Below are 24,600 nucleotides of genomic sequence, written 5' to 3'. Positions count from 1 at the left end.
AATTCGCCTGTGGGTCGCGGACTACTCCGCAACTCACCGGTCCACGGAGTATCTAGGCGGTGGTGACGCGGCAGGCGAGACGAGAAGACAGGAATACAAAGTCTCCTGATACTACTGATACCGATGAATTATTATTCACCCACAACTGCCGTTGGCGGGGGCTTATGGACGGCCACAACAGTCGTTAAGTGGCAGTCACAATGGGAGCGGGCCACTTAGTTTAGATCGAAAGCTTCACCGGAGTAAGCTTACTTGCAAGGCGTGGTACGAATGGAAATTGGATCTCATATCTTGTCTCTCAAGTTCTTGATGTGGCTTTAGTCTTTTTAGACAGCTTGCCTGGCTCAAATTGGGCCTCGGCAGATTCAATTGTCTCCATTTCAGCTTGAACTAAATCCAGCCTAAATTCTGGACCAGGTCTAAGAGGCTAATTCAAACAACCTTAAACGATATTAACATGGTTTTGTAGAAAATAAGACGCCACACCGGATACCCACGCTAGAAAAGAAACTTTAGGGGTTCTCCTCACAGCTCCGGGGGCCCAGTCTTCAGAATCTTTCCGTCTTGAAGCGTGACAACCATGTGCAAGCCACGAAGCGACTGTGGCCGGTGGACGACGGACAAAATAGTGTGGTCCGAGAACTCCCTCTCGATAATGTCAGCCATCATCTCTTCGGTTTCTTGGTCGACGGCGCTGGTGGCCTCGTCAAGAATGAGGATTCTGCTGGTGTGCTTTCGGACAATTGCCCGAGCTAGGCATAGGAGCTGTTTCTGGCCCCTCGACAAGGCTAGGTTCGAAACGTCGCCGTCAAGCCCGCCATTCATGGAGACTGCCGGCCAGAGGGAGACTTTGGTCACAGCGGAGATGAGAGCCTCATCGGAAGGGACCTCATCGGAGTCGGAACTGTCATCGTAAGGGTACGGGTTTGTTCGCAATGTTCCGGGGAAGAGCAAAGGCTCCTGGGGTATAGCGATGAGACGTTGGCGAAGAGTGTTGTTCGGGACGTGGGAGATGTCGACGCCGTCTATGACGATAGACCCAGAGTCTAGACCTAGGAGTTTGAAGATGGTCAGGGTCAAGGACGATTTACCGCTGCCAGTCCGGCCACAAATCGCGACCTTGTCACCTGGATTGAGAACCAGAGACACGTCCCTCAGAACACGTCTCGTGTCAGGTGTGTACGATGCCGTGATGTTCTTAATCTCCATGCGGCCCTGGTGAGGCCATCTGGGGGGTAGACTGGCTTCTTCTCCCTCTGCCGGGGATGGCTCGATTGGGGTCTTTGATTCGAATGTCCTCAGCCTTGAGATCGCACCCAAAGAGGTTTCGAGCTCCGTCCAGTTGGTAATGAGTGTGGCGAGCGACGCGTTGAAGCTGAGAACGTTGTAAAGCGCAATGGCAATGGCACCCGTGCTAGTCGAGTCGGGTATCATCATGGCCATGGATACCAGGAGTACCGCAATAGCACCCACGAGAATATCGAGAACCAGGGTGAGCCAACGCTGGATGCAGAAAAGGAGGTAATAAGGCCGTTGAGACTGGTCCAGCAGATGAAGAGACGAGTCGCGGAATGCACCCTGCCATCCGAAGGCCCGGATTGTTGAAAGTCCGTCGATTGTCTCGATCAGTTTGTTGAGAAGCGGTGCTTGGGCTTGGAGATCGAGGAATCTCATCTGCCGCGATGTTCTCAGATAGAAGGCTTGCAGGGCGTATAGGGCAATCAGGATAATGGGGATGACAGCGGCAAGGTACTTGGCACCGATCATGATGAGAACCACGCCAGCAAGACAGTCGAGAAAGGCTACATCATGTTAGCTCAAGATCGCAAAACGTCGGGGGTTTCATAGTCGACAGACCTATGCATGTCATGAACAATGCCACTGGAAGGTCTCGGTCAATGTGGGACAGATCCTGACTGAATCTGATAGACGTCAGCGTCAAGGACATTGAAAACACGTCGCATGATACATACCGGTTGATCAAATCGCCGGTGTCTTTTGTGAGAAAGAAGGATAGAGGTGCCCTGCAAATCGTTAAAATCGTTCATTCGATGATACTGTCAAAGATGCCGAGTTCTTGTTTCCCTTACCTCATGACGGTCCGGAGCAGTTTCCAGTGGAGGTTCTGAGAGGACTTGGGCACAATTATAACGAACATGATCCTGAGCCTTCTGTTAGTTTCATCGTGTAAACTTAATTTCAATCCTCAAAAACTTGCCAGATATTGATTCCGATCACGACCAAACCGAATGCAGACATGCCAGCATAGACTCCAAAGTACATGCCAGTGTCAGCTCCACCGGTTCTAGCGTCATCCTCCGTCCAGGACTTGAGCCAAATTTCTGTCCAGGAGTCAGTATCACAGCGAATGGTATGAACCAGGAGTTCTTACGTGGAAACACTCGCACAAGGCAGTCACCAATGAGAAATACTCCTCCCGCAGAGCCGTATACCCAGCCGATAGACCTCAAGTAGTACCAATAGAGAGAAGTATCTCCGGCTTTCCTGAGAAGATCTGCCTCTTTTTCGTTCTCTTCTGCCGGCTTCTGTCTTTTTACTTGCTCTTGGACTGTTTGAGGTTTGGAGCGTTTCGCTTCTTCGGTGTCTTCGCGATTGTTACCTTCAAGAGACAAACTCTCGAGATAAGCGCTTCGCCGAACAACTTCGAACGGGCCTTGGTTGACAACCGTGCCATCATCTCCGAGAATCACGACTTTGTCAGCGTGTTTGAGGTAGTTCACTACGAGGTCGATGTTAGCCTGTTCCAATACTTGATGATGGCATCAACTCACGTGAGTGGGTAGCAAGTATGACTGTTGCCCCCATGCGGCGAACAACACCAGTCGAACTGAAGACATGGTCCCAAACGTGGATTTGAGTGGAAGAGTCCAGCCCACTCAGAGCATCGTCGACCACGAGAACAGGTTTCCTTGCGTATACTGCGCGAGCGAGAGCCTAAAAGTTGTGAGCCTTTCCCCAATGCATCAAATCGAACGTCGAATAACGTACGACTCGTTGCTTCTGTCCTCCGCTGAGAGATTGGCCTTTACTTCCCACAACGGTCTCGTCACCATCCGAAAGATTCGCAAAGTCTGGCAAAAGAGCACAGGCACTGACCACCGTATCATACCATGCCTGGTCCAACGGTGATTGACCCAAGATGTTCGCCTTCACAGTCGTGGTCGAAAGCCATGTCGTTTGGGCACAGTATGCCACACCACCTTCGAGAGTCTTGATCGAATCACCGCTGGCAGGCAACTCACCCAGAAGCCCTTTTAATAGAACAGTCTTTCCTGAACCCACACGACCAATGATGATTGTCATAGTAGACGGCTGGACACGAAGATTGAGTCCGTGTAAGATTGGATGGTCGTTGTCTTTGATCGAGACAGAAGCATTTTCGAGAACGGCAATTGCAGTTGGAGTAGATGCATGCTCGGGCCGAACAACCTGCATATCTACCTCCTGGTCGTTCTCGATGATCAAGTCCCTACTGGTGCCGACATGCTCGCCAAGTGTGGGAGGGAGCGGCTCAGAGTTATTCAAGCGCTGATATTGAATGATAAAGTCCTGAATCCTTTCAAAACTTCCTCGCGACGCGAATAAGCTTGGCACAGACGAGATAAGCTGGGACAAGGGACCGGAGATCAAGTCGATGATCGATAATGAGGTGAAGACCGTAGCAATGGAAAGTGATACTCCTGCGTTGATCTTCTGGGCGAGAAGCGCGATGCCGAAGGTAATGACAGGGCCGACCATGGACGGAGTATTTCCTGTGGCCAGTCAGTTCAATGTGCTTTTCCAATCATGCCACAAGAGCGTTGCCCTACCAAGAATATTCATGTAAGTGATCATTGCCCGATACTGCTTTGCCCTCGAGAGCTCAGTTATTCTTAGATCCTGGATCTTTTTCTGCAGGAACTCGACCATTCCTAGCATCTTCGTCTCCTTGATCGATCCGAGAACATCCGATGTCACAGTGATACGGGTCTGGATATTTTCGTTCCAGACTTTCATGGTGGGAGGCATCAGTTGGGCCAGTTTTGTCATACCAATGGTGCAGGCTAGGACGCATTAGAGACGGAGCAAGCCGGACTTGAGATTCCGCATACCTATGATGGTGATGGCAGGCCCCACGCTCCCGAGACCGAGTTGCCTTTGCAGTAGCCAGATGGCGATGCCTACCTCAATAGGGTTGGCCCAAACTTCGTGGATGGCCTCGAACGACTTGCAAATGTTTCGGACGTCTGTGCTGACCAAAGTCAAGGCCGCCGACGAGTCGTCCATGGCAGCCATCTCGACCTCGAGGTTCTTGGCAAGAATGAGCGACGCCAGTGAGCCCCGAACCATGGTGATGAAGCGGTAAAGCTGGTGTTGATAGAACCCATTCAGAATCTCACACATAAGAATCAGTAAGCGGTGTTCAGTGTCTTTTCATGTTTCAGAGCGGCAGACTTACAGCGGTACCGAGGTAGATAATGGCAGTTGCTGCGATAAGTCCGTAGCCCACAGACTTCTGGTCGGTTCCTTTGTTGCCGTCGACGTAGTTGATGATCCTGTTGATCAGAAACGGTTGTGCGAATTTGAAGCCGATAAGCAACAGCCTGGGCAGGGCTGCTGCTAGACAGGCCGTCTTGGTCGAGCTGAAGAGTGCCAGAACAAGTGCATTTCTGCCTGTCTCCTTACGCTGTTCCCACCTCAGCAGCAGTCGATGCAGTAGTTTCTCGGAATGCAGGCCCTCGTCGATGTTGTAGAGCGTCGCCGGGGAGAGATTCGCTTTAAAACCTCTGGTCATCAAGTCATTTAACCACCAAAAGAATCCCCGACCAATGATTCCGCTGGTGGCTTCGGGACTAAGATTTCTCAGTGCGCCGATGAGGAACTTGCGCTTCCCTTGAACTTCTAGCAAGAACATGGCAAGCTTCATCGCGACTGACCCGGTGAAGACGGCGGCTAACGTGTGCAGATTCGGTAGAAGCCATAGTGTGCGGCACTGCACAGCGTCAAATGCCAGAGAGAAGATAAGGTACAGGCTGAGGATGGTGGAAGGGCGGATAGACCGAACGTGTTCGGTGTGGCTGAGAACCCCGAGTGCCAGCGCATCTAGAACTCCAAGAGTAGCGGCGGCGATCGAAACGCCGTTGGCGAAGGGCGCTTGAGCCCACAAGGAGAGCAGGGCGATCTGGAAACCGCCAAAAGCGACGCAAACAGCGATCTTGGCGGCGTTGAGGGGATGCCGGAGCACTTTTCGGCGCTGGCGGAGCAGTTGCCGGAGTCGTAGCGGGAGCGCCAAGAGCAGGACCGCCGAAGGGCCGATGTTCAGAAGCGATTGTTCGAAGAGGAGGGTGAAGTCGAATCGGTTACCGCATGCCGTTGCGACCGGGCCGAAAGAGGCGTCGCAGTCGGCAAGGGTAGTGAAGTTATCCATCGCTAATTACTTCGTATGGACCTGAAAGACTGGTTGAATGATGCTGATGCGACAACCAAGGGTTCTCGTCATGACGAGAAGTTGGACGAAGGAGTTCGTTAAATCATGTTCAAACACCACTCACCATCAACGATAGCAGCAAGGAACCCCTCGATGCAGCTTAGCGGCGCAGGTTTCGTTTCTGGGCTCAGTCGTAATCCGTGTCGTGGTCCCAACGGCAGCGCCAGTACGGCGACAGAAGACGCGAGCATAATTACGAAACGAATGACTCGATAAGTATTGCATGATTGCCGCCGCCGCAGCAGCAGCGTTATGTCATATCGTTCATCTAATGCCTACGGCGATATCACCTCCATTGAGTCTGAATAGGAATGATTCGCCAAGGAATACGCCTAACAGACCCAGAACAGGGAGGCAGAAAGAATTGTTAGGGGAGCCAAGAACCCTGGAACATGCCGATAAGACCAGATCTCCAGGCCGGTATCCGGCCATGAGGAGAACCTGAGGGGAACAGCGGTTCATCCAGGTCGGGTTCCCAGGCCTTGGGGCCACGCGGAATTGCGTGTGAGCCGCGTATCAGCGTGCGAGTTAGCGATCTTGGGGCCGCCATCTTAAATTCATCTGGGCATCCTTGCCCGAATCTATTATTGAGAAATTGAATCCCTCGTGACTAACTCTAGAGAGACAATACAGCCGCCTTTACGCATGTAGAGGTCAAATGAGACCCTCTTAACAAAAAAAGCTTGTCGTGGATAAGAGTTGATACAACGGGGCCTAGAGCAATAAAACGTCCGCTAAGCGTCGAAATGTTTCTTGATGTTGCCGGCAATGACATTATCCGGCTAGAAACTCTGTGAAATCATAAACTACAAGACTGGAGTTTTCATCTTGCTGGTGCATGTCTCTCTCAAAGCTAAATGCGAAGTTTGGAGATTTAGCTGTTTCCTATCGGTTGTGGAATGTCCGAACCTACAGGCCGACACATTGGTATTCGTAGTAGCGTTCTACAGTGGCCCGCACGAAGCGATATTCACGTTTAATCAACCGCGTCGCTGCCAACTGCCAGACTCTTATCCAACTGATATATGAATTAAATATACGAGGATTCTCAAGTCTTCAACTTCTCAGGGTCCCCATTTCCTTCAACATAGAAGAACCAGAGATGTGAAGACATGATCAGAGACCGTCCCAAACGGCGGCTAAGACCAATCAAGCTCCCCAGACCAAACAAATGCAGCTGTGAACTGCACTGCGAGTAGAGTTTCACAGCGCTCGTGTCCTAGGGTTGTAAGAACCTTTCAAAACCGTACGTCAATCAACCAGCCGGTATCACGTTCGAGAGAAGACACCTCAATTTAGCAAAAAGTCGAAAAATGAAAGGGACGAGACTCGAACTCGCGCGGGTTGCCCCACCAGGAAACAGATGTTAAGCTGACCTTAACCTGGCGCCATAACCAACTCGGCCACCCTTCCTATTGATTGAGAATTGGACGCAAAATTGGGGCCTATGCTGGCGCTCGTTTTTGCGCGTCAGCGTTCGCGAGGGTTCGCCTCCGTAGCTCTCCTCCGTCGCAGGTTCGCGCCAGCGTAAATTCCCAGGAGAAGAGGATGCGACGTGCTATTTCCTTTGGCCTTCAAGTGAAGGGCATTGTGGCTCTGGCTGTGGTTTCCGACGGGCATCGGTTGGCATCGCTGAGGCAGAGAAGCGGATCGTCCGGATCGCCGCACAGTTGTTCTCTAGCAAGCATCTGGATTACCCTAGTGCCCCGGTGTTGTGCTGCATGGCTGTTTCGCCCGCGAATCGCTGGTTTGGCTCCGCGCAATAGGTTCAAGCAGAACCTCCCAACTCTACCGGACAGAAAGCACAAGAAATGCACAGATCGATGGAAGAAAGGAGGAGAAGCTATTCAGGGAGCGAGAATGTTCTCCGCACGGTCCACAGGCTCTCAATCACGTATGCAGGACGTCATCGCACGCTAGATGAACCCAAAGCTTGGCTGCCCCTGTCGATGCCTCGAAGTGCCGTCTGATATTAACTTCAAGCATTTCCGGGGAAAACCAAGTAGTTTCCAATCCTTTAAAGAGAAGAACGTTACAGAGATTCGAGTCCTAGTTCTGAGTCATACACAACCAGAACATCACAAGAGATACGATTGCAACATGTCCCGCGACTCGCTAGCAGCATTCCGCAAGTCACCGTCTTCGGACGACCTTGCCGCCCTTGCTGAGAAGCACATTGAACACGACCTCCGAGATTCCGATCGCGATCTCCTTAAAAGCGCTGCTGCCAAAGTGAGCACGCATGCAACCATTGGCTCCGTCGTTGGGTTGGGCTTGGGGTTCCTGCTTGCCTTCCGCCTCAGACGGGCCCGCGCAGACATGTTTGCGGCTTTTCGGGCTACCGAGAAGCCAACACATGTGCAGTTCGCCAATGGGAGGACAGGTACGTTGCGGTTATACTCTCTCGAATGGCGAGGAGCTTGGAGCTGACAAGGCACTAGAACCCATCCCTGACATGACGGACAAGATGGCCCCGACGAGAATTGGGGATGTTGCCGCGTACTCTCTACTTGGCCTGGGGAGTCTGTTCTTGGGAGGCGAGCTCGGCTTCGTCTCTGGAACGGCGTCGGCGGCAAAGAGTATCAGAAACGATCCTGAGAGCATGGCACGCATCGAAAATGCCTTCAGGAGGTTCAGAGCTGATGCGCTAAGGAAGGAGGCCGATCGTCTAGATGGCGGCGAAAAGATCCTGGATAGGATCTTCTGAAGTTAGGTCGGGAATCTAGATGACAGTAGGGGCTTATGATAGTTAACAAATTCACGTAATATTAACACCTCACTTGAAGACGCGACGAAGGGTATCAGAGAACTCGCTTGTTTATGCATCGTGTCTAGCAACTATCTAAAGTACATCCATCACTATGCGGTAACATTGACTCCCTTCATTGACCCCTCAGCCCGCCAATCCTCGATGAACTTGACAAACGAATTCATTCCTGTAGGGAAGGGCGCACCCCTCATCTTCCTCATCTGGTCCTCCGGCTTAGTCTTCTCGCCCTCGTTTGTGATGTAACCAGGCGTGCAGATTCCAAGCGCGGCGAACCAAGCAGCATGCATCATAATGTGTCCGGCATAAGCAGCTTCGGCCTCCGGCGTGCTTTCGATGACCAGCTTGTCAGTGCTCTTGCCCGCCCTCTTCATCGCCTCCCCGAGTATGTAAGCAGAATGTTGAGCTGCGATGTCCGTCACGTAGGCAAAGTTGGAAGACGCGCCCATCTGCATCGGGCCGGTGAGGAAGAGATTGGGGAACTCGCTGGCCAGTACTCCATGAAGAGTACTAGGGCCCTCGGACAGCCACTTTTCTGAGATGAGGCGTCCGTTGCGGCCCTTGATTGTCATGTTCGACTGAGAGGAGGGCTCAGCCATGTTCTCGCCAGGCGGTCGGTATCCGGTACTCAGGACGAGGATGTCCAGAGGGTAGTCGGTGCCTCCAACGACCAGGGAGTTCTTGGTCGCGTGGTCGATGCCCTTGCCGTCGGTGTCAACCAAGTGGACGTGGGGTTGGTTGAAAGCCGGGAGGTAGTCATCGTGGAACGTCGGTCGTTTACACCAGCCCGGGTACCACGCTTTCAGGGCTTCGGCAGTCTTCTCATCCTTGATGATCGACTGAACCCTCTGACGCAGACGCTCCGACCTAGGCGTGTCCAAAGCCATCAGGTTACCAATGTGGCCAGGAATGTCCTCCATCTTCAACGGCGCGTCGTGGGGTCCGCCGATGATGGCCTTGTAAGCCTTCAATGTTGTCCAGCCGTCGTTGACGAGGTTCTCCTCCGGCTGCTCGCCGGAAATCCATTCGTTAAAGTTCTCGGTGCGACGACGCTGCCAGCCTGTGCCGCTAGCGATCTTCGTCTTGAACTCCTCAGGATCGGTAGGTCTCTGGCCTCTCTCGTCGACGGCTGAGGGCGTGCGTTGGAAGACGTAGACCTCCTTGGCCCATTTGGCCAGTTGAGGAACCACCTGCACTCCAGTCGCGCCGGTGCCGATGATGCCGACTCGCTTGCCCTCGAGACCAGTGAGTTGAGGGTTTTCGGGCGCACTATCCCGGCCACCAGACACGTCATAGTTCCATCTTGCCGTGTGAAACATGTCACCCTCGAAGGCCTCGAGGTTCTTCGCCAGCTTGGGGTGGTTCAACACGCCATTGGCGAGAACGACGAACTGCGAGCGGACTTTCATGGTGACGGGCTCCTCGCTAGGTCCTCGGCCCTCCTCAATGACGACGTCCCATCTCTTCGCCTCGTCGTCCCACTCGTAGCTCTTGATCTGCGACCGGAAGATGGCCTTGTCCGAGAGGTTCCACATCTCGGCCATCCGCTCGGCGTGCTTCAACAACTCCGGCCCGTAGGAGTACTTGTGCTTCGGCATGTACCCGGTCTCCTCGAGAAGCGGCATGTACATGTAGCTCTCAACGTCACACATGAGACCCGGGTAGCGGTTCCAGTACCACGTGCCACCGAAGCCGCCGGCCACGTCGACGAGACGGATGTCCTCGGCTCTCAGGCCGGCCTGGATGAAGCGGATAGCGTACAGCAAGCCGCCGAAGCCAGCGCCGAGAATGACGACCTTGACCTCATCGCCGTCTTTCAGACATGAAGGTTGGGAGTTGAGTTTAGCGTGGTCGACCCAGGGGTCCTCGGCCAGCTTGCGAAAGCGCTCCTCGCTCTCGAGTTCGACGTACTGGTGGTTGCCGTCGTCTCTGAGACGCTTCTCTTTCTCCTCGGTGTACTTCTTGTTAAGGGCCATGAAGTCAAAGGCGGCGTCTCCGACGTGGGTCTCCCCCGCGGGGACAGGAGGTGCGGACATGGTGACGATTGGGGGTCGGTGAATGCTACTCCGGCCCGAAAAAGTGTGGGGTTTTTGATGTATAACGGCTTTGGTGTGCAGATGGGATGAGAGAGACAAGTTGCGAGGCCTCGGGCTTTAGATCTACATATACGGATTCGTGTTGAGAGTCCAAGCGGCATCCCGCCCCAGACAGCCCCGGTGGCAGTTCATGCATCGGCGCGTGTCGTCCGGTGTCTTCCAGGGTCCAGTCACCTATCCGCGGAATCCCCAGTACGACGGCAATGTGGTGACATCCCCGTCGTCAGTACATCGTCCCAGGGGTCTTGGCTAGGGAGATGTCGGGGTGGATGATGAGCCCGGTAAACCGTTGCTCGATTTCATCTGGAACATATCGAGCAGTTCCACAGGATCGACGCGGAAGACGTATTCGTATTCGTTCGTCGTTTCTGGGTTACAGCGGTGGCCAGCTCGCTTCGTGGAAGTGGGTGCCGCCTTGTTTGTCCGTAGGATCTAGTAATAGAGGCCAGCGGCATCAAAATCTTCGTATGCTACTTCTCTCCCACTCTGTAGACGGTGTTTCGGGGAAATTGGCGTGTTGTCAATCGTCCTATGTGTGCCCAGCCTGCAGGATATTCTCCGCGCGGTTCAGTGCATGCAGCACCCTAGCTTGTAGCAGAGCTACGATCAACTAGCGCGGGATATCGTATTGGAGATGGAGGGGAACGTTGCTTTCCCCCCCTCTGTTAGACGGCTCTTGCAGCAGAGATCCTTGCCATTCCAAGACTGCTAAACGGCAAGCTACAGCTCTTGTCGGTTATCGAGTTCGCATTTCTTCGCATCGCAGGAAGACAGCCGGTTCTCCGCTACGAAACCGAAACCGAGACTGGGGACTGGTGGGCTGATGCCGCCCTCTTCATGGATCCAGGCGGGATCGACCGCTGCAGACCATCTCAAATTCGACGTGAAATGAATGAGATCTCACTGCCGGTGGGCGGTGCATTCTTACATTTCTGATACTTCAATGTCATCTCAATAGTAGCAGCCGAATAAAAGTTTAGTTAAAAGGTTCCGGAGGGATGGACTCCGCCAAGAAATAAGCTTGAATCAGTGCCTGAAAGTCGTTGCTCAGCAGACATGAGATGATGTGCAAGGATGTCTTCACCGCATTGAGAGCCAGAACCTCCTGTGAAAAAGATAGTTTACCGCTGATGCTTTGAATCAAAATAGTATTGACGGCTTTCACTTCAACTTAGTAGAGTTATAAGCTTGATAATAAGACGAAAAGAGCTTGAAGAATCGAGATTTTCATCGATTTCCCGACCAGACTACCCTTCAGCCCTTCCGCCAGCTGGATGAGATCCAGATCTGGCCCTAGAGCAGCTAAATCTATCCGTACATCCATCCACCTTCAACTGCGCCTCTATGCCATTTGATTCCACTATCAACATGTCGCCAGGGGCCGAAGCGAAACTTCCCATATCTTCTTGGCCAAAAGCTACTTTACCGAGACCGAAACTCATAACATCTGAGTAGAACGCCGTGCCTTGGACATGCGCGCGGTTTCGGACACTCTGTCAAGCTGCAATCACCGCCCGCATGTCGCGATTTGGAGACCCCCCTGTCCAGCGCAATGGCCCCGGCCGACCGCTGCAGTATTACCCCTCAGCTCAGGGACCATCAAGCGAGTGAGGGGATCCATATCATCAACTGACAGCGTTGGCCGCGGGGTCTTTTGATCCTTTGAAGGATGGTTCCTTACGTGGCCAACCCCACGAAGGAGATGCGACACGTGTTTCTGTCACGTATTTGAATAAGCTGAAGTACACGGTTCGAGACAGACTACACGTCTTCTGCGTCTTACAGGCCACACTTCACCACTGGCACTAGACAACAATTCAACTTGGGCTCTACTAGCAAGATGGTCCTCAACCTTCCCGACTACGATGACCTCCCTCCTGTCGAAGGGATGCCCAAGGGCTGCGCCTGGGGTCTCTTCGACAAGGACGGGAAGAAGGACACATACGGCACATTGAACTTGCTCACGCCCGACGTCGTCAAGGCAGCAGGCGCGGAGGTCCAAGATGGAGTCTCCGTTTCCCTCAAGTGAGTCGCTCACCGGCAACCATGCCTCGTGCTGAGTCGGATATCTGACAACGATCAGCTGGTCTCTCAACGGCCTATCCAAGCTTCAAGTCCCAGGACGTAAAAAGCTCGTCCATAAGGTCCACACTCTTCAATCCGCCAAGTTGAGTGAGGCCGTCGGGTGGGATGATGAGTTGGAGTTCAACACCCAGAACAGCAGTCAGTGGGACAGTCTAGTTCACTGGCACCATCAGCCGAGCGGCCTCGCGTATAACGGCTTCAACCCAACCCCGGAGGACATGACTGCTGCTTCTACCGCCGAGAACAAGATGCCTACCATCGATCACTGGCACACTCGCGGCGGTGTGGTGGGCCGCGGTGTCTTGATCGACTACAAGGCCTACGCTGATGAGAAGGGCATTGAATACCACCCTTTCGGCGGCAACCGCATCACCGTTCAAGAAATTGAGGCAGTTGCTGCGCACCAGGGCGTTGAGTTCAAGCATGGCGACATCTTCCTCATCAGATTCGGGTCAACGGAGGCTATTGATAGCACCGAGGCACAAGACATAGGCCAAATGATGAAGGGGGGAGGAGGGTTGTCTGGTGTTCACGGCTCCGAAGAAACGGCTAAGTGGTTCTGGAACAAGCACTTCTCCGCCGCCGTGTCCGATACCAACTCTTTCGAGGCATTCCCTCCTGTCCACCCCGACGGCAGTCCTGCGGGCTACACGGATCTTGGTAAGTCTCTCACCATGAAGAGTCCAGTTGAGCTTTCGCTGACCTGATTGCAGTTCTGCACCCATACTTCCTGAGTCTCTTCGGCATGCCTATCGGTGAGCTTTGGGATCTCAGCCGTCTTTCCGAGTACTGCAAGAAGACCGGCCGGTACTCATTCATGCTCACATCTGCGCCGATGAATGTACCTTGCCTAGTCGGATCTCCGCCGAACGCCATTGCTATCTTCTAGTGTCAATAACCAATGTCATTTTTCTTCAAAGATAAATACGTAGCGGTCAAGGGTGACAGGACACAACACTATCATGTATTGTCTTGTGAACTCACATACTCCAAACCCCAGTATTGAGCTCGATACTGATGCGAACATAAGTTTCCATGCCATCATGAAATTTTTACATAAGAGAAAATGGAATTTGCTTCGACGAGCCACACGAAATGTTGGTGTAGTTAGCCCTGCGGGCTGCCTGGCGCAGCATGCACGCCAAAATGCTCACACATGCAGCATGACTGCATACGCAGTGCTTTACACAGCCACTTTCAGGTATCGGCCTAAATTAATTTCAGTCTGTAAAGGGTCGCGCAGTTCAATGCCTTTCGTTAAAGGGTCGCAAGACCCCAGTTCCACATTTCAAGAGCTCGTCACCTCTAGTCCATCACAACGTGAACACCACGACCGCTCTTACGATGGCTAGCTGGCACGAAAACACCTGTTCTTTTCCTGATATTGTTCTTCTTCCTAATCTGCCTATGTGCCAGGGCTGTGGGAAGCTCCCCAAAACAGAATTCGATGGTCATCCAGAAACAGACAATCAGGACTCATCAACTGAGGACCCAGATTTTTCACCCAAGCACGATGATGGACTGAATGATTTGACGCGGCCTGAATCAGGATCAAAGCATGGGCTCGGATACACAGAAAAGTCTATGTGCAGTCGGGCACCTTCACCAGATTCCGCTATAGACATGGGAAGCACATCGTCTTCGGACGACGGCAATGCCGTTTGGCAGAGTGGCCATTCTCATTCACTCAAGTTGTCTCACGACCAAAGAACACTTTACTCGTCTCTCGCCTCTCCAGACCACATCAGAGTGCTCAGCCTCAAAAGTGGGAGCTTCCAAGACCCGATCCATTTTGACTTGGAAGCAACGTCGTTGTGGAGTTGCTCCGGCTTCGAAGCCCTCTCCTACACGTGGGCGGATGCGGCTGGAGACAGCCAACGGTGCAGAAAGATTTACACGGGCCGATGGTGGGATGAATTTCTGGTCACCAAGAATTGCGAGGCAGCTTTGCGAACGATACGATCTACAACCGAAAACAGGAGAGTCTGGGTAGATGCCATCTGCATAAACCAGAGCGACGTCGCGGAGAGATCACATCAAGTGAGCCTCATGCGCGACATCTATGCTACCGCTTGGCGCGTCATCGTCTATCTGGGAGACTCTTCTTCGGACAGTGATGTGGGATTGCCACTCATTACCGATGCCTCTAACCTTCAGAGTCTCCGAGAGTCTCTGGAAGAAGAGGCAAAAGAAGTAAGCCTTGCGAATCTGTTCAAACGGCGATATTTCTCCCGGGTATGGGTTATCCAAGAAATCACACTGGCCAGATCGATCACTATCATCTGTGGCAAGTCGTCAGCCACGTCATCCAGGGCAGATCGTCAACTACGCCGAGTGGCAGAGAGCGGCTATGGGCCAGACTGGCTCAGATATGCCCAAGCTAATCATGGCGTGCCACTGGAGGATTTGCTTCCGCTCCTGGCGCGTACGCGTGCGTGCGAGTGCGCAGATCCGAGAGATAAAGTCTTTGGGTTATTTGGCTTAATTCGGTACGCATCCATCAACGGACTTGTGCCAGATTACAGACTATCCTTGGCTCAAGTTTACTCCGGTATCGCGTCATACATAGTACGGCATCAAGGCAGGGTTGACATTCTTGAACATGCCGGGGTGTTCAACAACAAACAAGGGGGAAACAGCTTGCCTTCTTGGGTACCCGACTGGCGCAAACCGGCTTCTCAGCACGACGTCCGAGTTTCTGCTCGTCAGTTTCATCTGACGCAGAAGAACGATTCCGCCATAAACGGCTCTTGGTGGTACTTAGATACCGCTTTCGAAAAGTCAAAAGCTCTTGGTAATGAAGGAACGGGGAGCGTCAAGCGCTCTGTAAACCGTGATCGAGGGATCTTGACTCTTCGGGGGACAATGCTTCATGACTTGTCAGATTGTGAACGACAAGTCATTCGTCGTCAGGAGGTTATCATCCATCGAAACGACCTATCTCCGGCATCGGCAGCATACATCTTTGCGCCATTCAATAACCTCCCACGCAACGCTGTTCTCTTCACATTCAACGGCTGGGATCGCCCTGCTCTGCTAGAGCCTCTTGACGGCTTGAGGACATTCCGTTTCTTAGGCGGGTGCGCGGTCGTCTTTGAAGTGAAGCACAAAAGTGTTTCAAAGACATACCAACGCTCTGATCGTCTGCCTATAACATCTCTGAAGATGTCTTCGGAAGGCTTCCGTTACCTGGGGGCGATGCACGACATTGTATCATCAAGTATCTGGTTTTCACCATCCATGTTCGGTACACCTACTGGCAAAGTCAATGAGGCGTTGTGGGGAGATGAGATGACATATTGGGTGATTGAAGTATCACAACAAAGAGGAAGAATTGATGCGGAGGCTCAGCTATGGCGGGTCTGGAAAGAAGCCCGAGACAGGATAGCATGGATACGCGGTAGTGTGGAAGGCCTCCAATGTCTGGTGGGTGAGATCAAGGAGTTGGTCAGCAGAAACCCACAAGAGAATTGGAAATTAGCCGAAACTGCATCACTGCGAGGAGATGGTCCTTTGAACGAATGGAACATCGACCGTTTCGTGTGGTCATTTTTGCCTAGGGAAACGCTAGGTGGGCAAAGGATGATCTGCCTCGACGGAAGATCAGCCATCACAGATGCTTACAAAACGCGGCATAGCTTGTTGCAACTGGTCATAAAATGGGGGCAAGTAACAGCAGGTCTTTTGGATCATTTGGATGAGAGTTCCCCGGGCCTGGACGGGTGGCGTGCTTACCTTCCCGGCTCAGATATGCCAAGTCGTTGGCATGCGTGCTGGGCGGAAACATGGGAGGTTGTTCGCCGATGTGCGGATAAAATTTCCGACGAAGCGTCAACGAAACATCCCTTGCCCGGTTGGCGAGCTAGGACATTGCTCGAGATGACAGCTAGAGAGCTGTGCCGGACAGAATCTGTTGTTCTTGACCCCTCGACTATTCGTCCCGGAATGTTAGGCGACCTGTCCGACGCCGACTCAGGCTTGGGTTCGGGCGGCTGGGACTGGGATGACTTTCAAGTCATAATGGAGAGAAGACAGACGCTACTTGCTGACGCACTATCCATGGGCTCTCGACTATTCAAATACGCCCATGACGAATCTTTCGGCGATATTCGAAAGAAAATGCTAGCGCGTGGTCTCATCAGGTCTTTGCAATGGAATTTTGACGAGAAAATGGATGTTGACCTAGTTTGATGGTTTTCGCACGATAGTGGAACTCGGGACACGTTTTCGATAGTTTCAATAGGATGTCATAATGTCTCAATCGTTTCTTCGAAATTGCACATGTGATGTTGGTCTAATAGCCACGTGTGATTGTAGGACGCAACTATCTGTCACACTTTCCAGCGTCACGGCTCTAACGTTGACGTGTATCACGAGGCTTTGTTATACTACTACATTCATAAACTTCATTGAAAGCTAGTATCCATTTCTTAGCAGCGCTATGTGTCTGAAGGATGTCGACGAGGCTCGTGTGGGTTTACCCTCCGAGTCTTCTTTTATGAGTTGTGACTAGATTGCCACGTTTCAGCTCATCGGGGCTTGTTGTGAATGATGTCAATTGTGTGGCCGACTTCACGAACGGTTCTTGTTTCAGAGCCTTCAATCCGTACCGAAATTGACACGTCCATCACGACAGAAGCCCCAGAATTTGCGGCGTAGAGACAAAACTGATGGAGCGCATCTTCTTGTTACTAGTAACGTCTGTTCCTCCTTAACGAGGATCATACACTCAATAGCAATGTTAATCATGCGATTAGTAAAGATTCGTTGGATCGAAATCTTTTCTGTGTTTCGGGAATTCTACTTAGTTACCGTCTTACCTATGGCACTATATCTTGTGTGTCCCGATGCTATGATTTAAAGCCGGCATTATTTTTGGAGCAGCATAAGACGCGCTCCCTGCACGATTTAACATCTGTGACTTGTGAACTCTTGAAGTTACTCGTCCCATATTGCTTTGGCAATGATAAGTTAAGTGCCTCTGATGCCATTTTGAGACAATAGTATTGCTTCATATGGCTTTCTGGAGGAAGTACTTATCTAATCACATGAGTATTGCTTCCAGGTTGGTAATTCAGGAATAAGGGGGTGGCGACTTTGTGGCAAATATGAAGTCGGCGGGGTATGTGCGTAAGCCACCTAGGTACTTGAGGCTATTTGCAAGTGTGAGTATACACAGTGCACATTTCTTAGCGCGACTATGTGCAAATTAGAGGGGGGGATAAGGGATAATAGGTATTCACAAACTCAAATCCGCAAACGGGGCGAAGGCTCCATTCCGGCCTCCACTAATTATGATCGTACTGAAAAATTAAATATAAACCTCGCTACCGCTCTTTCCGACCAGCATTTCAAGCTGCGCCAATCTATTCTGCAAAATTCACGACGTCAAGTTACGCAAACTTGTCTGAAAGACTCAACTGTCAATTATGCCGCCAATTCGTACCCAGAAGACGACCTCCGTGGGACAACCGTCCCATCCGTACGCGGGGCACCCAGCTCCATCAGGACATACTGTTAAATCGGAACAAGGTGAGGCCTGGGCATTTATGCAACAAGCCGAATCACCGCAGGTTAAGGTGGAAAACCCCCCAACACAACAAAATCATTCCAAGCAACCCAAACAACCCAAATCTAAGCCTGAGCCCAAGAGTGCACCTTTGGGCAAAGGTGTGAGAGCCGCTGCGTTCCGGAGTAACCTGGAATGGGAGAAGCATCGCGACGCGTGGCTTGGAACAGCCACCACGAGCATTACATTCGGCTCTTCGTTTGTGCTAAAGCCGTGAGTTTTCAGTCCCCCCACTTAGACGATAACAAAGCGAAAAAGACCCCGACTAACTAAAAGTTAAGAGAACATCTTCACCACATCGCGTCGTTACCAAGAGTATGTAACAAACTTACGCACTTTACGTTCGTCTACAACGATGTATCATACGGAGCCACGAACAGCGCCTCTGATGTCGATGACGAGTCCGTCATCAGACTCGCAGAGGCCTGTCCGAAACTAAGGCAATTTATCCTGCCAGGAGCATCAGACGTTAAAGAGAGGGGTCTAATTGCCCTGTTTGAGAACTGCGACGAGCTGAGGGAGGTCGACATATACTCCACCTTCGACGGGACCCCTTTCGAGGTTCTCAAAAACATCCCCGACCGGCTTCCCATGCTGAAGAGGCTGCGAATCAAAGGCTTCAGGGGCAACACTCAGAAAGAAAAGGCCGCCAACATGAAGCCCATGCGAGAAGCGACGGCGGCCAGGCCCAAATTCTGTGTCCAGATTATGTCGCGGGTACAGACCAAGAGGCACGGTGACTGGGACTTGGACGAAGATGTCCATGAGCATTACGAGAAGGGAAAGCAGGCTACTACGAAGTATCGCGATAGGGAATCAAAGAAGGATGCCAGGAAGTTCCAAGATTGGATGATGAGCGGTGGCTGGTGAGGAGCTTATGGCAGCCTGGACGCCGATCAAGAAACCTTTCTGAATATTGAACTGATGCAACATTCGATGCATTACAATGCAGCCACCTACCCTTATCGATCTGGCTCGCCATACCCAACGAGTACACGTCTGAATATTGAACGTTAATTGTGTACCCAGTAGGTATGGCGAGACATTGACCAGAATAATAAGGGTGGCTGCATTGTATTGTGCGGCATATTGAATTTGCTGGTGAGGAGCTTGAATGATAACTCTACTCTATGTACGTTTTTTTCTAATACAGTAGGATGGAGACGCATAGGTAGAGCTACTCTCAAATTCAACCCGTTGTCCCTTACACCAACTTGTGTAAATACCCGATAATTGTAGGATCAGTCTCTCACTAATCCTTAAAAATACCAATATTACTCTATTTGCTGAGTTCGATCCGCTTCACTCTAGTCTTTCTATCCGACTCAGGTAATTGAAAGATTGGTTGCATCGTAGAGTAGCGGACGATGGAAGTATAGCACAACAGCTGCAGCAACACTATATCGTCTTAGCGGGAAGATTTCGGAGTGCCTGGCTTGCATGCGTACACGCATGAGGTTTGTTGACGACCGTGGCTCCCGTTCTGACTGTGATCTCTCCCTTTCATTCCTCATTCTTGATGAGTCGTCTTATGAATACCACGCCAAATCCAAAACTTGGCTGGTCAGATTTGCACAGAGTCTTTAGTGGAGTTCAACATACGCTTTATTTTCATAGAGTGTAATTATGATTCCTGCGTACAGCATCCTACACGCCGCATTTCAGCCAGACTTGAGAGTGGGAACTAAGTATGCAGAGAAAATCACAAGGGGGAAGAAAATGCCTATCTTGAACGAGGTCAGTATGTATCTTTCAAACTTCCATTGCTGAAAGAGGGTATCATACCAAGACACATTCCGCCAGTTCTTCAGCCTTCTTCGTCCCGAGTGTATGCCAGGATTGACAGTAAGAGAGCTACTAAGCTCAGTGTCGAGAGGAATGCTTTGCCTAGAGCACAGAGTTTCTGACAATGAGTGATGCCCGAGGTGAAACTCACACTTCGTGAGGTATTCGCCATGTCAGCCTAATACTAGGTAGAGCATTCTCCTCAATTCTTCAGGCTGGAGGCAGGCTGGTGTTAGGTATGCAGGCATAGTCGGTGTCTTGCAGCGTGATACACACTCAAGAGAGGATACATGTAGTGCTCATGGAACACTGCAGTAAGAACACCCTACACCGATTTCAACAGACATCTTCATGTTCATTTGACCTGCCGCCCTCAGTCTCACATGCATCGCCGATCATTACTCCGTCCAACTCGAGTGCGGTCACTAAATACCGACGACAGATCTGATTAGGCGGTACATGTATGCGTGCATGTCAGAGACGGCCTAGGGCAGACAAGACAACGGCAGTCACCGAGGTTACTGATGACGTTTGTGTAACCATGACAAGAAATCTGGGACAGGACCACTGCTCTTCAAGCTTCAGCAGTAAGAAATTCGAATAAGACAGATAGGTTTTCTCTACCAGGAACCTATCAAAGGCAGGGATGTCTTGATTGACCCGAAGTACTTTTCAGAATAATGGTGATTGAAATTCAACTTATTCTCATGAGGACATTGCAGCCTTAGCAAATTATTCATGAGGTGTTGAAGATGACATCTCACATAATGTCTGTGGTGCGTTTAGATGTTATGGAAGGTAAACAATCGACGCTGACGAGGGCCATGTCGACATTGGTTCCCAGCGGTAGCTTGCTCGCCATACTTCCTATTTAACGAACTGGGTTGTTTCCATCAAACAAGACACGCAGCTCTCCGATGACTTCGACTTAAAACTGAGGTATCAAGAAGCATATTCATCGTCGCCTTATCTCGTCCTTTTATCTTGAAACTTGAGAGAACTCCTATATCACGAGGCGGCTGGCACTTCCTGACTTCTTCCTTTTGGTTCTCATATCATAGTCATCAATTGTCATTATACTATACAATATTCCCTTTCCCGTTTCCTTTTTTTATCTATAAACCCAAACCCTTACTCCTGCGCAATCTTCAACACGGCCTTGCCAAAGTTCTGGCCGGTGAGCATACCGACGAATCCCTCCGCGGCCTGGTCGATGCTCTCCGTCAGGTGGATCTTGACCTTCAGGTCGCCCTTGGCGATCATGGGCTGCATCTTCTCCTGGAAGGGGAGGTACTTCTCGGGGGACAGGTTGACGAGGAAGCCCTGGAAGGAGAGCTTCTTGGCGACGAGGTGGAAGAGGCCGCGGACGCCCTTCTGCTGCTCGATGGGGGTGTTGTAGTCGGAGATCATGCCGCAGCCGATGATGCGGCCCTGGGGGTTGAAGGACTCGAGGGCGGCCTCGAGGTGGTCGCCGCCGACGTTCTCAAAGTACATGTCGATGCCCTGGGGCGCGAGGCGCTTGAGGGCGTCGCGGGGGGACTCCTTCTTGTAGTTGAAGCCGGCGTCGAAGCCGAGCTCCTTGGTGATGAAGTCGAGCTTCTCGTCGGAGCCGACGGAGCCGATCACCTTGACGCCCTCGGTCTTGGCCAGCTGGCCGACGATCTGGCCGACGGCGCCGGCGGCGGAGGAGACGAAGATGGTCTCGCCCTTCTTGGGCTTGCCGATCTCGTAGAACCCCTCGTAGGCGGTCATGCCGGGCATGCCGAGGGCGCCGATGAAGAGGGGGAGGTCGACGTTGTGGGTGTTGGGGACCTTGAAGAAGCCCTGGAGGAACTTTGCGGGGATGGCGGCGTACTGGGCGTTGGGGCCCATGAAGGAGGTGACGAGGTCGCCGGCGGCGAACTGCGGGGTGTCGGAGCGCTCGACCTTTGCGACGATGGAGGAGACGATGGTGGCGCCGAGCTCGAAGGGCGGGATGTAGGACTTGCCGGCCTCGGCGGGGCGCATGCGGCCGCGCATGTAGGGGTCGAAGGAGGAGTAGAGGACCTTGATCAGAATACCGCCGTCGAGGGGAGCATCGAGGTCAATGGGACGGTCCTCGATGACGAGGTCCTGTCCGGGGACGGGCAGGCCCTTGGGGATCTGCTTGAAGACGAAGCACTTGTTGGGAACGGGAGCCATTTTGGTGGTGTTTGTGGTGTTGAAATGGGGTATCTAAGGTTGGGGTATCGTGAGGTCTATGAGATGGAGATAAGATGTGAGAAAATGAGATGAAATGGTACTGCTATTTCGGAAGCTCAACCGGATTCGGGGCGGATAGCTTTCGTCTTAAATACGATGCGAACACTTGCTCCAGATTCACGAGTCTCCATCGGGCCCGCGCCGGGTCCGACGAGGTGGTCCCTTGAACCTGCCCCTCGCGGCAAACACGGGGTGTACGGGATTCTGAGCGAAGACACTGGAAACCATAACGTCATGATGGAAGAATCGTAAAGAAGACAGCGAGAAATCCACTCTGATGGGGTGTCTTGTCGGTGGAGTATCCCTTTCGCCTTCTGGCCTTCAGCTGGGTGGGCTTGGCTGGCATTGCAGTTCGTGAGGTGGTTCCCCGATCCAGGATAGTGTCTGATATTGATATTGTCACCCAGCTGTAATTGACGCGGTACTCGGTGACTTGGCTTTGCGAACGGCTTGGCCCAACGGTCTGCCGCTCTGCGTTGTGGATAAGTCAGCACCTTATGCGAACTCTTCGTTTTTCTTGTCTTTTTTTCGCCATTTGCCCCTCATTTCTGTCAGTGACATCAAGATGCCGCGGCTCATGGCGGGGCCGCCCGGGACACGAAACGGAAGGCGGTCTGTAGCTGGGCCAATGAAGCCATTTGATCTCTTGATGAACCGGGATTATCATTCTAATGCCGTCCTCTTTCATCAGGGTTCCTTCGTCAATACCGCAGCTGTCGGCGTTAGGGGTCTCTGGCTGCCACGTTGTTCGGTCTAGTTCTGCAAGTTGGACGGAGTCGGGGTTGGCCGTTTTGTCCAGGAACCCCCGAGTCAGATCTCCGTCCATCTCTGACTAGCCTCAACACGCATTTCATCGTCTCGCCGCCAGATGCCAGAGTACCACAGAAAAAAAAAACTCTGCCATGAAGCAATGATGACAAAGCAGACACCAGACAACGCTCACACCTCCGGAGCTGGCTGCCAATTTCGGCGGAGAGGCCCCGATAAAGAGACAAGACGCGCCCGGCCGTGATCCCGGTTGCCAGGTCCGCGGCCGAGGCTGGGCAATCTGGACCAGGCGGTCGGCCACGGAGCCGAGGTTGATTCAGGACCCCTTTTGTTGAGCTTCAAGCGGTTCCCAGGGTTTCGACGACGGGATCCGGGGCAATTGCTTGGTGTCGGACGAATAATTGTTCCAGGCCTCCAGCTTGTCCTGATCGCATTCTTGATTTCAAAGCCAAAATTTCCGCTCTCCACGTAGCCCAATTCCGCTACCCACACGGTCGATCATCGGATCCCACATCCACTGATTCTTCTCGAATGCCTCGAAATCCCCGATCTCGTAGTGTACCCTAGTCGTTCGTCCTTCAGCGGTACGAATGCCGAGTGACATGTCGCCAAGGGTCCTACGCAGCATCTGCCGAAGAAACATGCTTCGCCAGCATCGTCGCGTGTCCCTTGACAGATTGCTCCTCCAGAAGTTTTCTCTCGTGCGCGGTTTCCGCGGATACTGTCACCAACTGCATTTCGGGCGAAGACTCGCACGAAACCCAGAACTCCTCGTAACCCGTTGGGTTGAAGCCCATTCTCTCAAAGCATCGTCTTCCTTCTGGCGTCGCCGTGAGTGCTGTCAATTGTGGTCAGATCATCGTCTTTTTTTATTGCAGTACGCCATCCCCGAACTCACCAGAGTAGCCGACGACCTTCCATCCCTTCTCCCTCGCGGCCTCGACAACGGCCTTCATCGAGATCTCCGCGATTCTCGGCACCATTTCCTGCGTCCCGGGCGCCTCATATCTCTCGACGTGAAACACGTGAAGCCCGATCTCAGCACCTGGGTCGCTCTCGCGGGGGAACATTGTCTCAGGGTCGACATCGGTCTCCTTGACCTTGCCGACGAGCAGGTCGCGCCAACACGAAGCCAGAATAGGGAGCGCGATCACCGCGCCGACGAGGGGCCGCGATGCCGAGTCGTCTACGCCGGTGAACCATAGAGACAGCGCTAACTCCGGCGATGCCCTGGTCCAGCCTTCGAGGCGCTCCCAGGTCAGAGGCGCAGGATACATGTCCTGGTCCGATGCGAAGATTTCCTGGAGTAATTCGGGGTGGATCGAGTCCGTCGTCACGGGCGGCGAGCGCGGAGTATGCATTTTTGCTTGCGCGCGCGCCATGGTGTCGTCTGTCGATGGAATATCGGCGTGAATGATCTTGTCCGGTCCAGTGACGGCTCCAAGATGACGTCGAGCAGGTGAAGTTGGAAGAAGCTATCGCGCCCTACCACGCGCCTTATATTTGGTAAGGGCAACATCTCACTAACATCTCACTCGATGCACGCTGAGGAAGCTGCGGCACAGGGGTCACCCCACTAGATATCTCCCTGACAGTGACATGCAGCACGGGAACTAACACCGCAGCCGAAACTCTGCTGATTTGGACTGACTCCAACTGCCAGCGAAGCGTGTGAATGCAACTAGTCTCATCGGAATTCAATAATTCTGAGACATCTCTGGACGATATGAGAAGCTATGTGTATGGGAATTCCACGTGGTGAGTTAGCTGATGAAGGCTCGTGAATGTGAATGAGCCTGGT

General features: G+C 52.3%; 7 protein-coding genes across 7 annotated transcripts; 3 read left to right on the top strand and 4 right to left on the bottom strand.

Annotated features, from left to right (window-relative positions):
• Window positions 1–525: 525 nt before the first annotated feature.
• On the bottom strand, window positions 526–5,428 carry CkaCkLH20_08647 (ABC transporter; the record flags this gene model as incomplete). The annotated part of the gene is made up of 11 exons (XM_038891362.1): window positions 526–1,802; window positions 1,858–1,922; window positions 1,974–2,024; window positions 2,091–2,162; window positions 2,282–2,342; window positions 2,393–2,740; window positions 2,793–2,955; window positions 3,010–3,773; window positions 3,831–4,064; window positions 4,113–4,395; window positions 4,460–5,428. 11 exons carry the CDS (start codon window positions 5,426–5,428, stop codon window positions 526–528), a joined length of 4,287 nt encoding a protein of 1,428 aa, XP_038743374.1.
• Window positions 5,429–7,588: 2,160 nt separating this feature from the next.
• On the top strand, window positions 7,589–8,195 carry CkaCkLH20_08646 (uncharacterized protein; the record flags this gene model as incomplete). Its single annotated transcript, XM_038891361.1, has 2 exons — window positions 7,589–7,871; window positions 7,930–8,195. 2 exons carry the CDS (start codon window positions 7,589–7,591, stop codon window positions 8,193–8,195), a joined length of 549 nt encoding a protein of 182 aa, XP_038743373.1.
• Window positions 8,196–8,347: 152 nt separating this feature from the next.
• CkaCkLH20_08645 (flavin-binding monooxygenase-like family protein) lies at window positions 8,348–10,291 on the bottom strand (the record flags this gene model as incomplete). The annotated part of the gene is made up of 1 exon (XM_038891360.1): window positions 8,348–10,291. One exon carries the CDS (start codon window positions 10,289–10,291, stop codon window positions 8,348–8,350), a length of 1,944 nt encoding a protein of 647 aa, XP_038743372.1.
• Window positions 10,292–12,191: 1,900 nt separating this feature from the next.
• CkaCkLH20_08644 (uncharacterized protein) lies at window positions 12,192–13,325 on the top strand (the record flags this gene model as incomplete). The annotated part of the gene is made up of 3 exons (XM_038891359.1): window positions 12,192–12,376; window positions 12,435–13,096; window positions 13,150–13,325. 3 exons carry the CDS (start codon window positions 12,192–12,194, stop codon window positions 13,323–13,325), a joined length of 1,023 nt encoding a protein of 340 aa, XP_038743371.1.
• Window positions 13,326–17,865: 4,540 nt separating this feature from the next.
• CkaCkLH20_08643 (uncharacterized protein) lies at window positions 17,866–18,875 on the top strand (the record flags this gene model as incomplete). Its single annotated transcript, XM_038891358.1, has 2 exons — window positions 17,866–18,218; window positions 18,287–18,875. 2 exons carry the CDS (start codon window positions 17,866–17,868, stop codon window positions 18,873–18,875), a joined length of 942 nt encoding a protein of 313 aa, XP_038743370.1.
• Window positions 18,876–20,921: 2,046 nt separating this feature from the next.
• On the bottom strand, window positions 20,922–21,971 carry CkaCkLH20_08642 (zinc-binding dehydrogenase; the record flags this gene model as incomplete). Its single annotated transcript, XM_038891357.1, has 1 exon — window positions 20,922–21,971. The coding sequence occupies one exon, from the start codon at window positions 21,969–21,971 to the stop codon at window positions 20,922–20,924; it is 1,050 nt and encodes a 349-aa protein (XP_038743369.1).
• Window positions 21,972–23,416: 1,445 nt separating this feature from the next.
• CkaCkLH20_08641 (uncharacterized protein) lies at window positions 23,417–24,181 on the bottom strand (the record flags this gene model as incomplete). The annotated part of the gene is made up of 2 exons (XM_038891356.1): window positions 23,417–23,637; window positions 23,698–24,181. 2 exons carry the CDS (start codon window positions 24,179–24,181, stop codon window positions 23,417–23,419), a joined length of 705 nt encoding a protein of 234 aa, XP_038743368.1.
• Window positions 24,182–24,600: the final 419 nt, after the last annotated feature.

The sequence above is a fragment of the Colletotrichum karsti genome, assembly GCF_011947395.1.
Source record: "Colletotrichum karsti strain CkLH20 chromosome Unknown Scaffold29, whole genome shotgun sequence".
Lineage (NCBI taxonomy): Eukaryota > Fungi > Ascomycota > Sordariomycetes > Glomerellales > Glomerellaceae > Colletotrichum > Colletotrichum karsti.
Note: the sequence above shows the minus strand (reverse complement) of the source record. Positions and strands in the feature narration are given on the sequence as shown.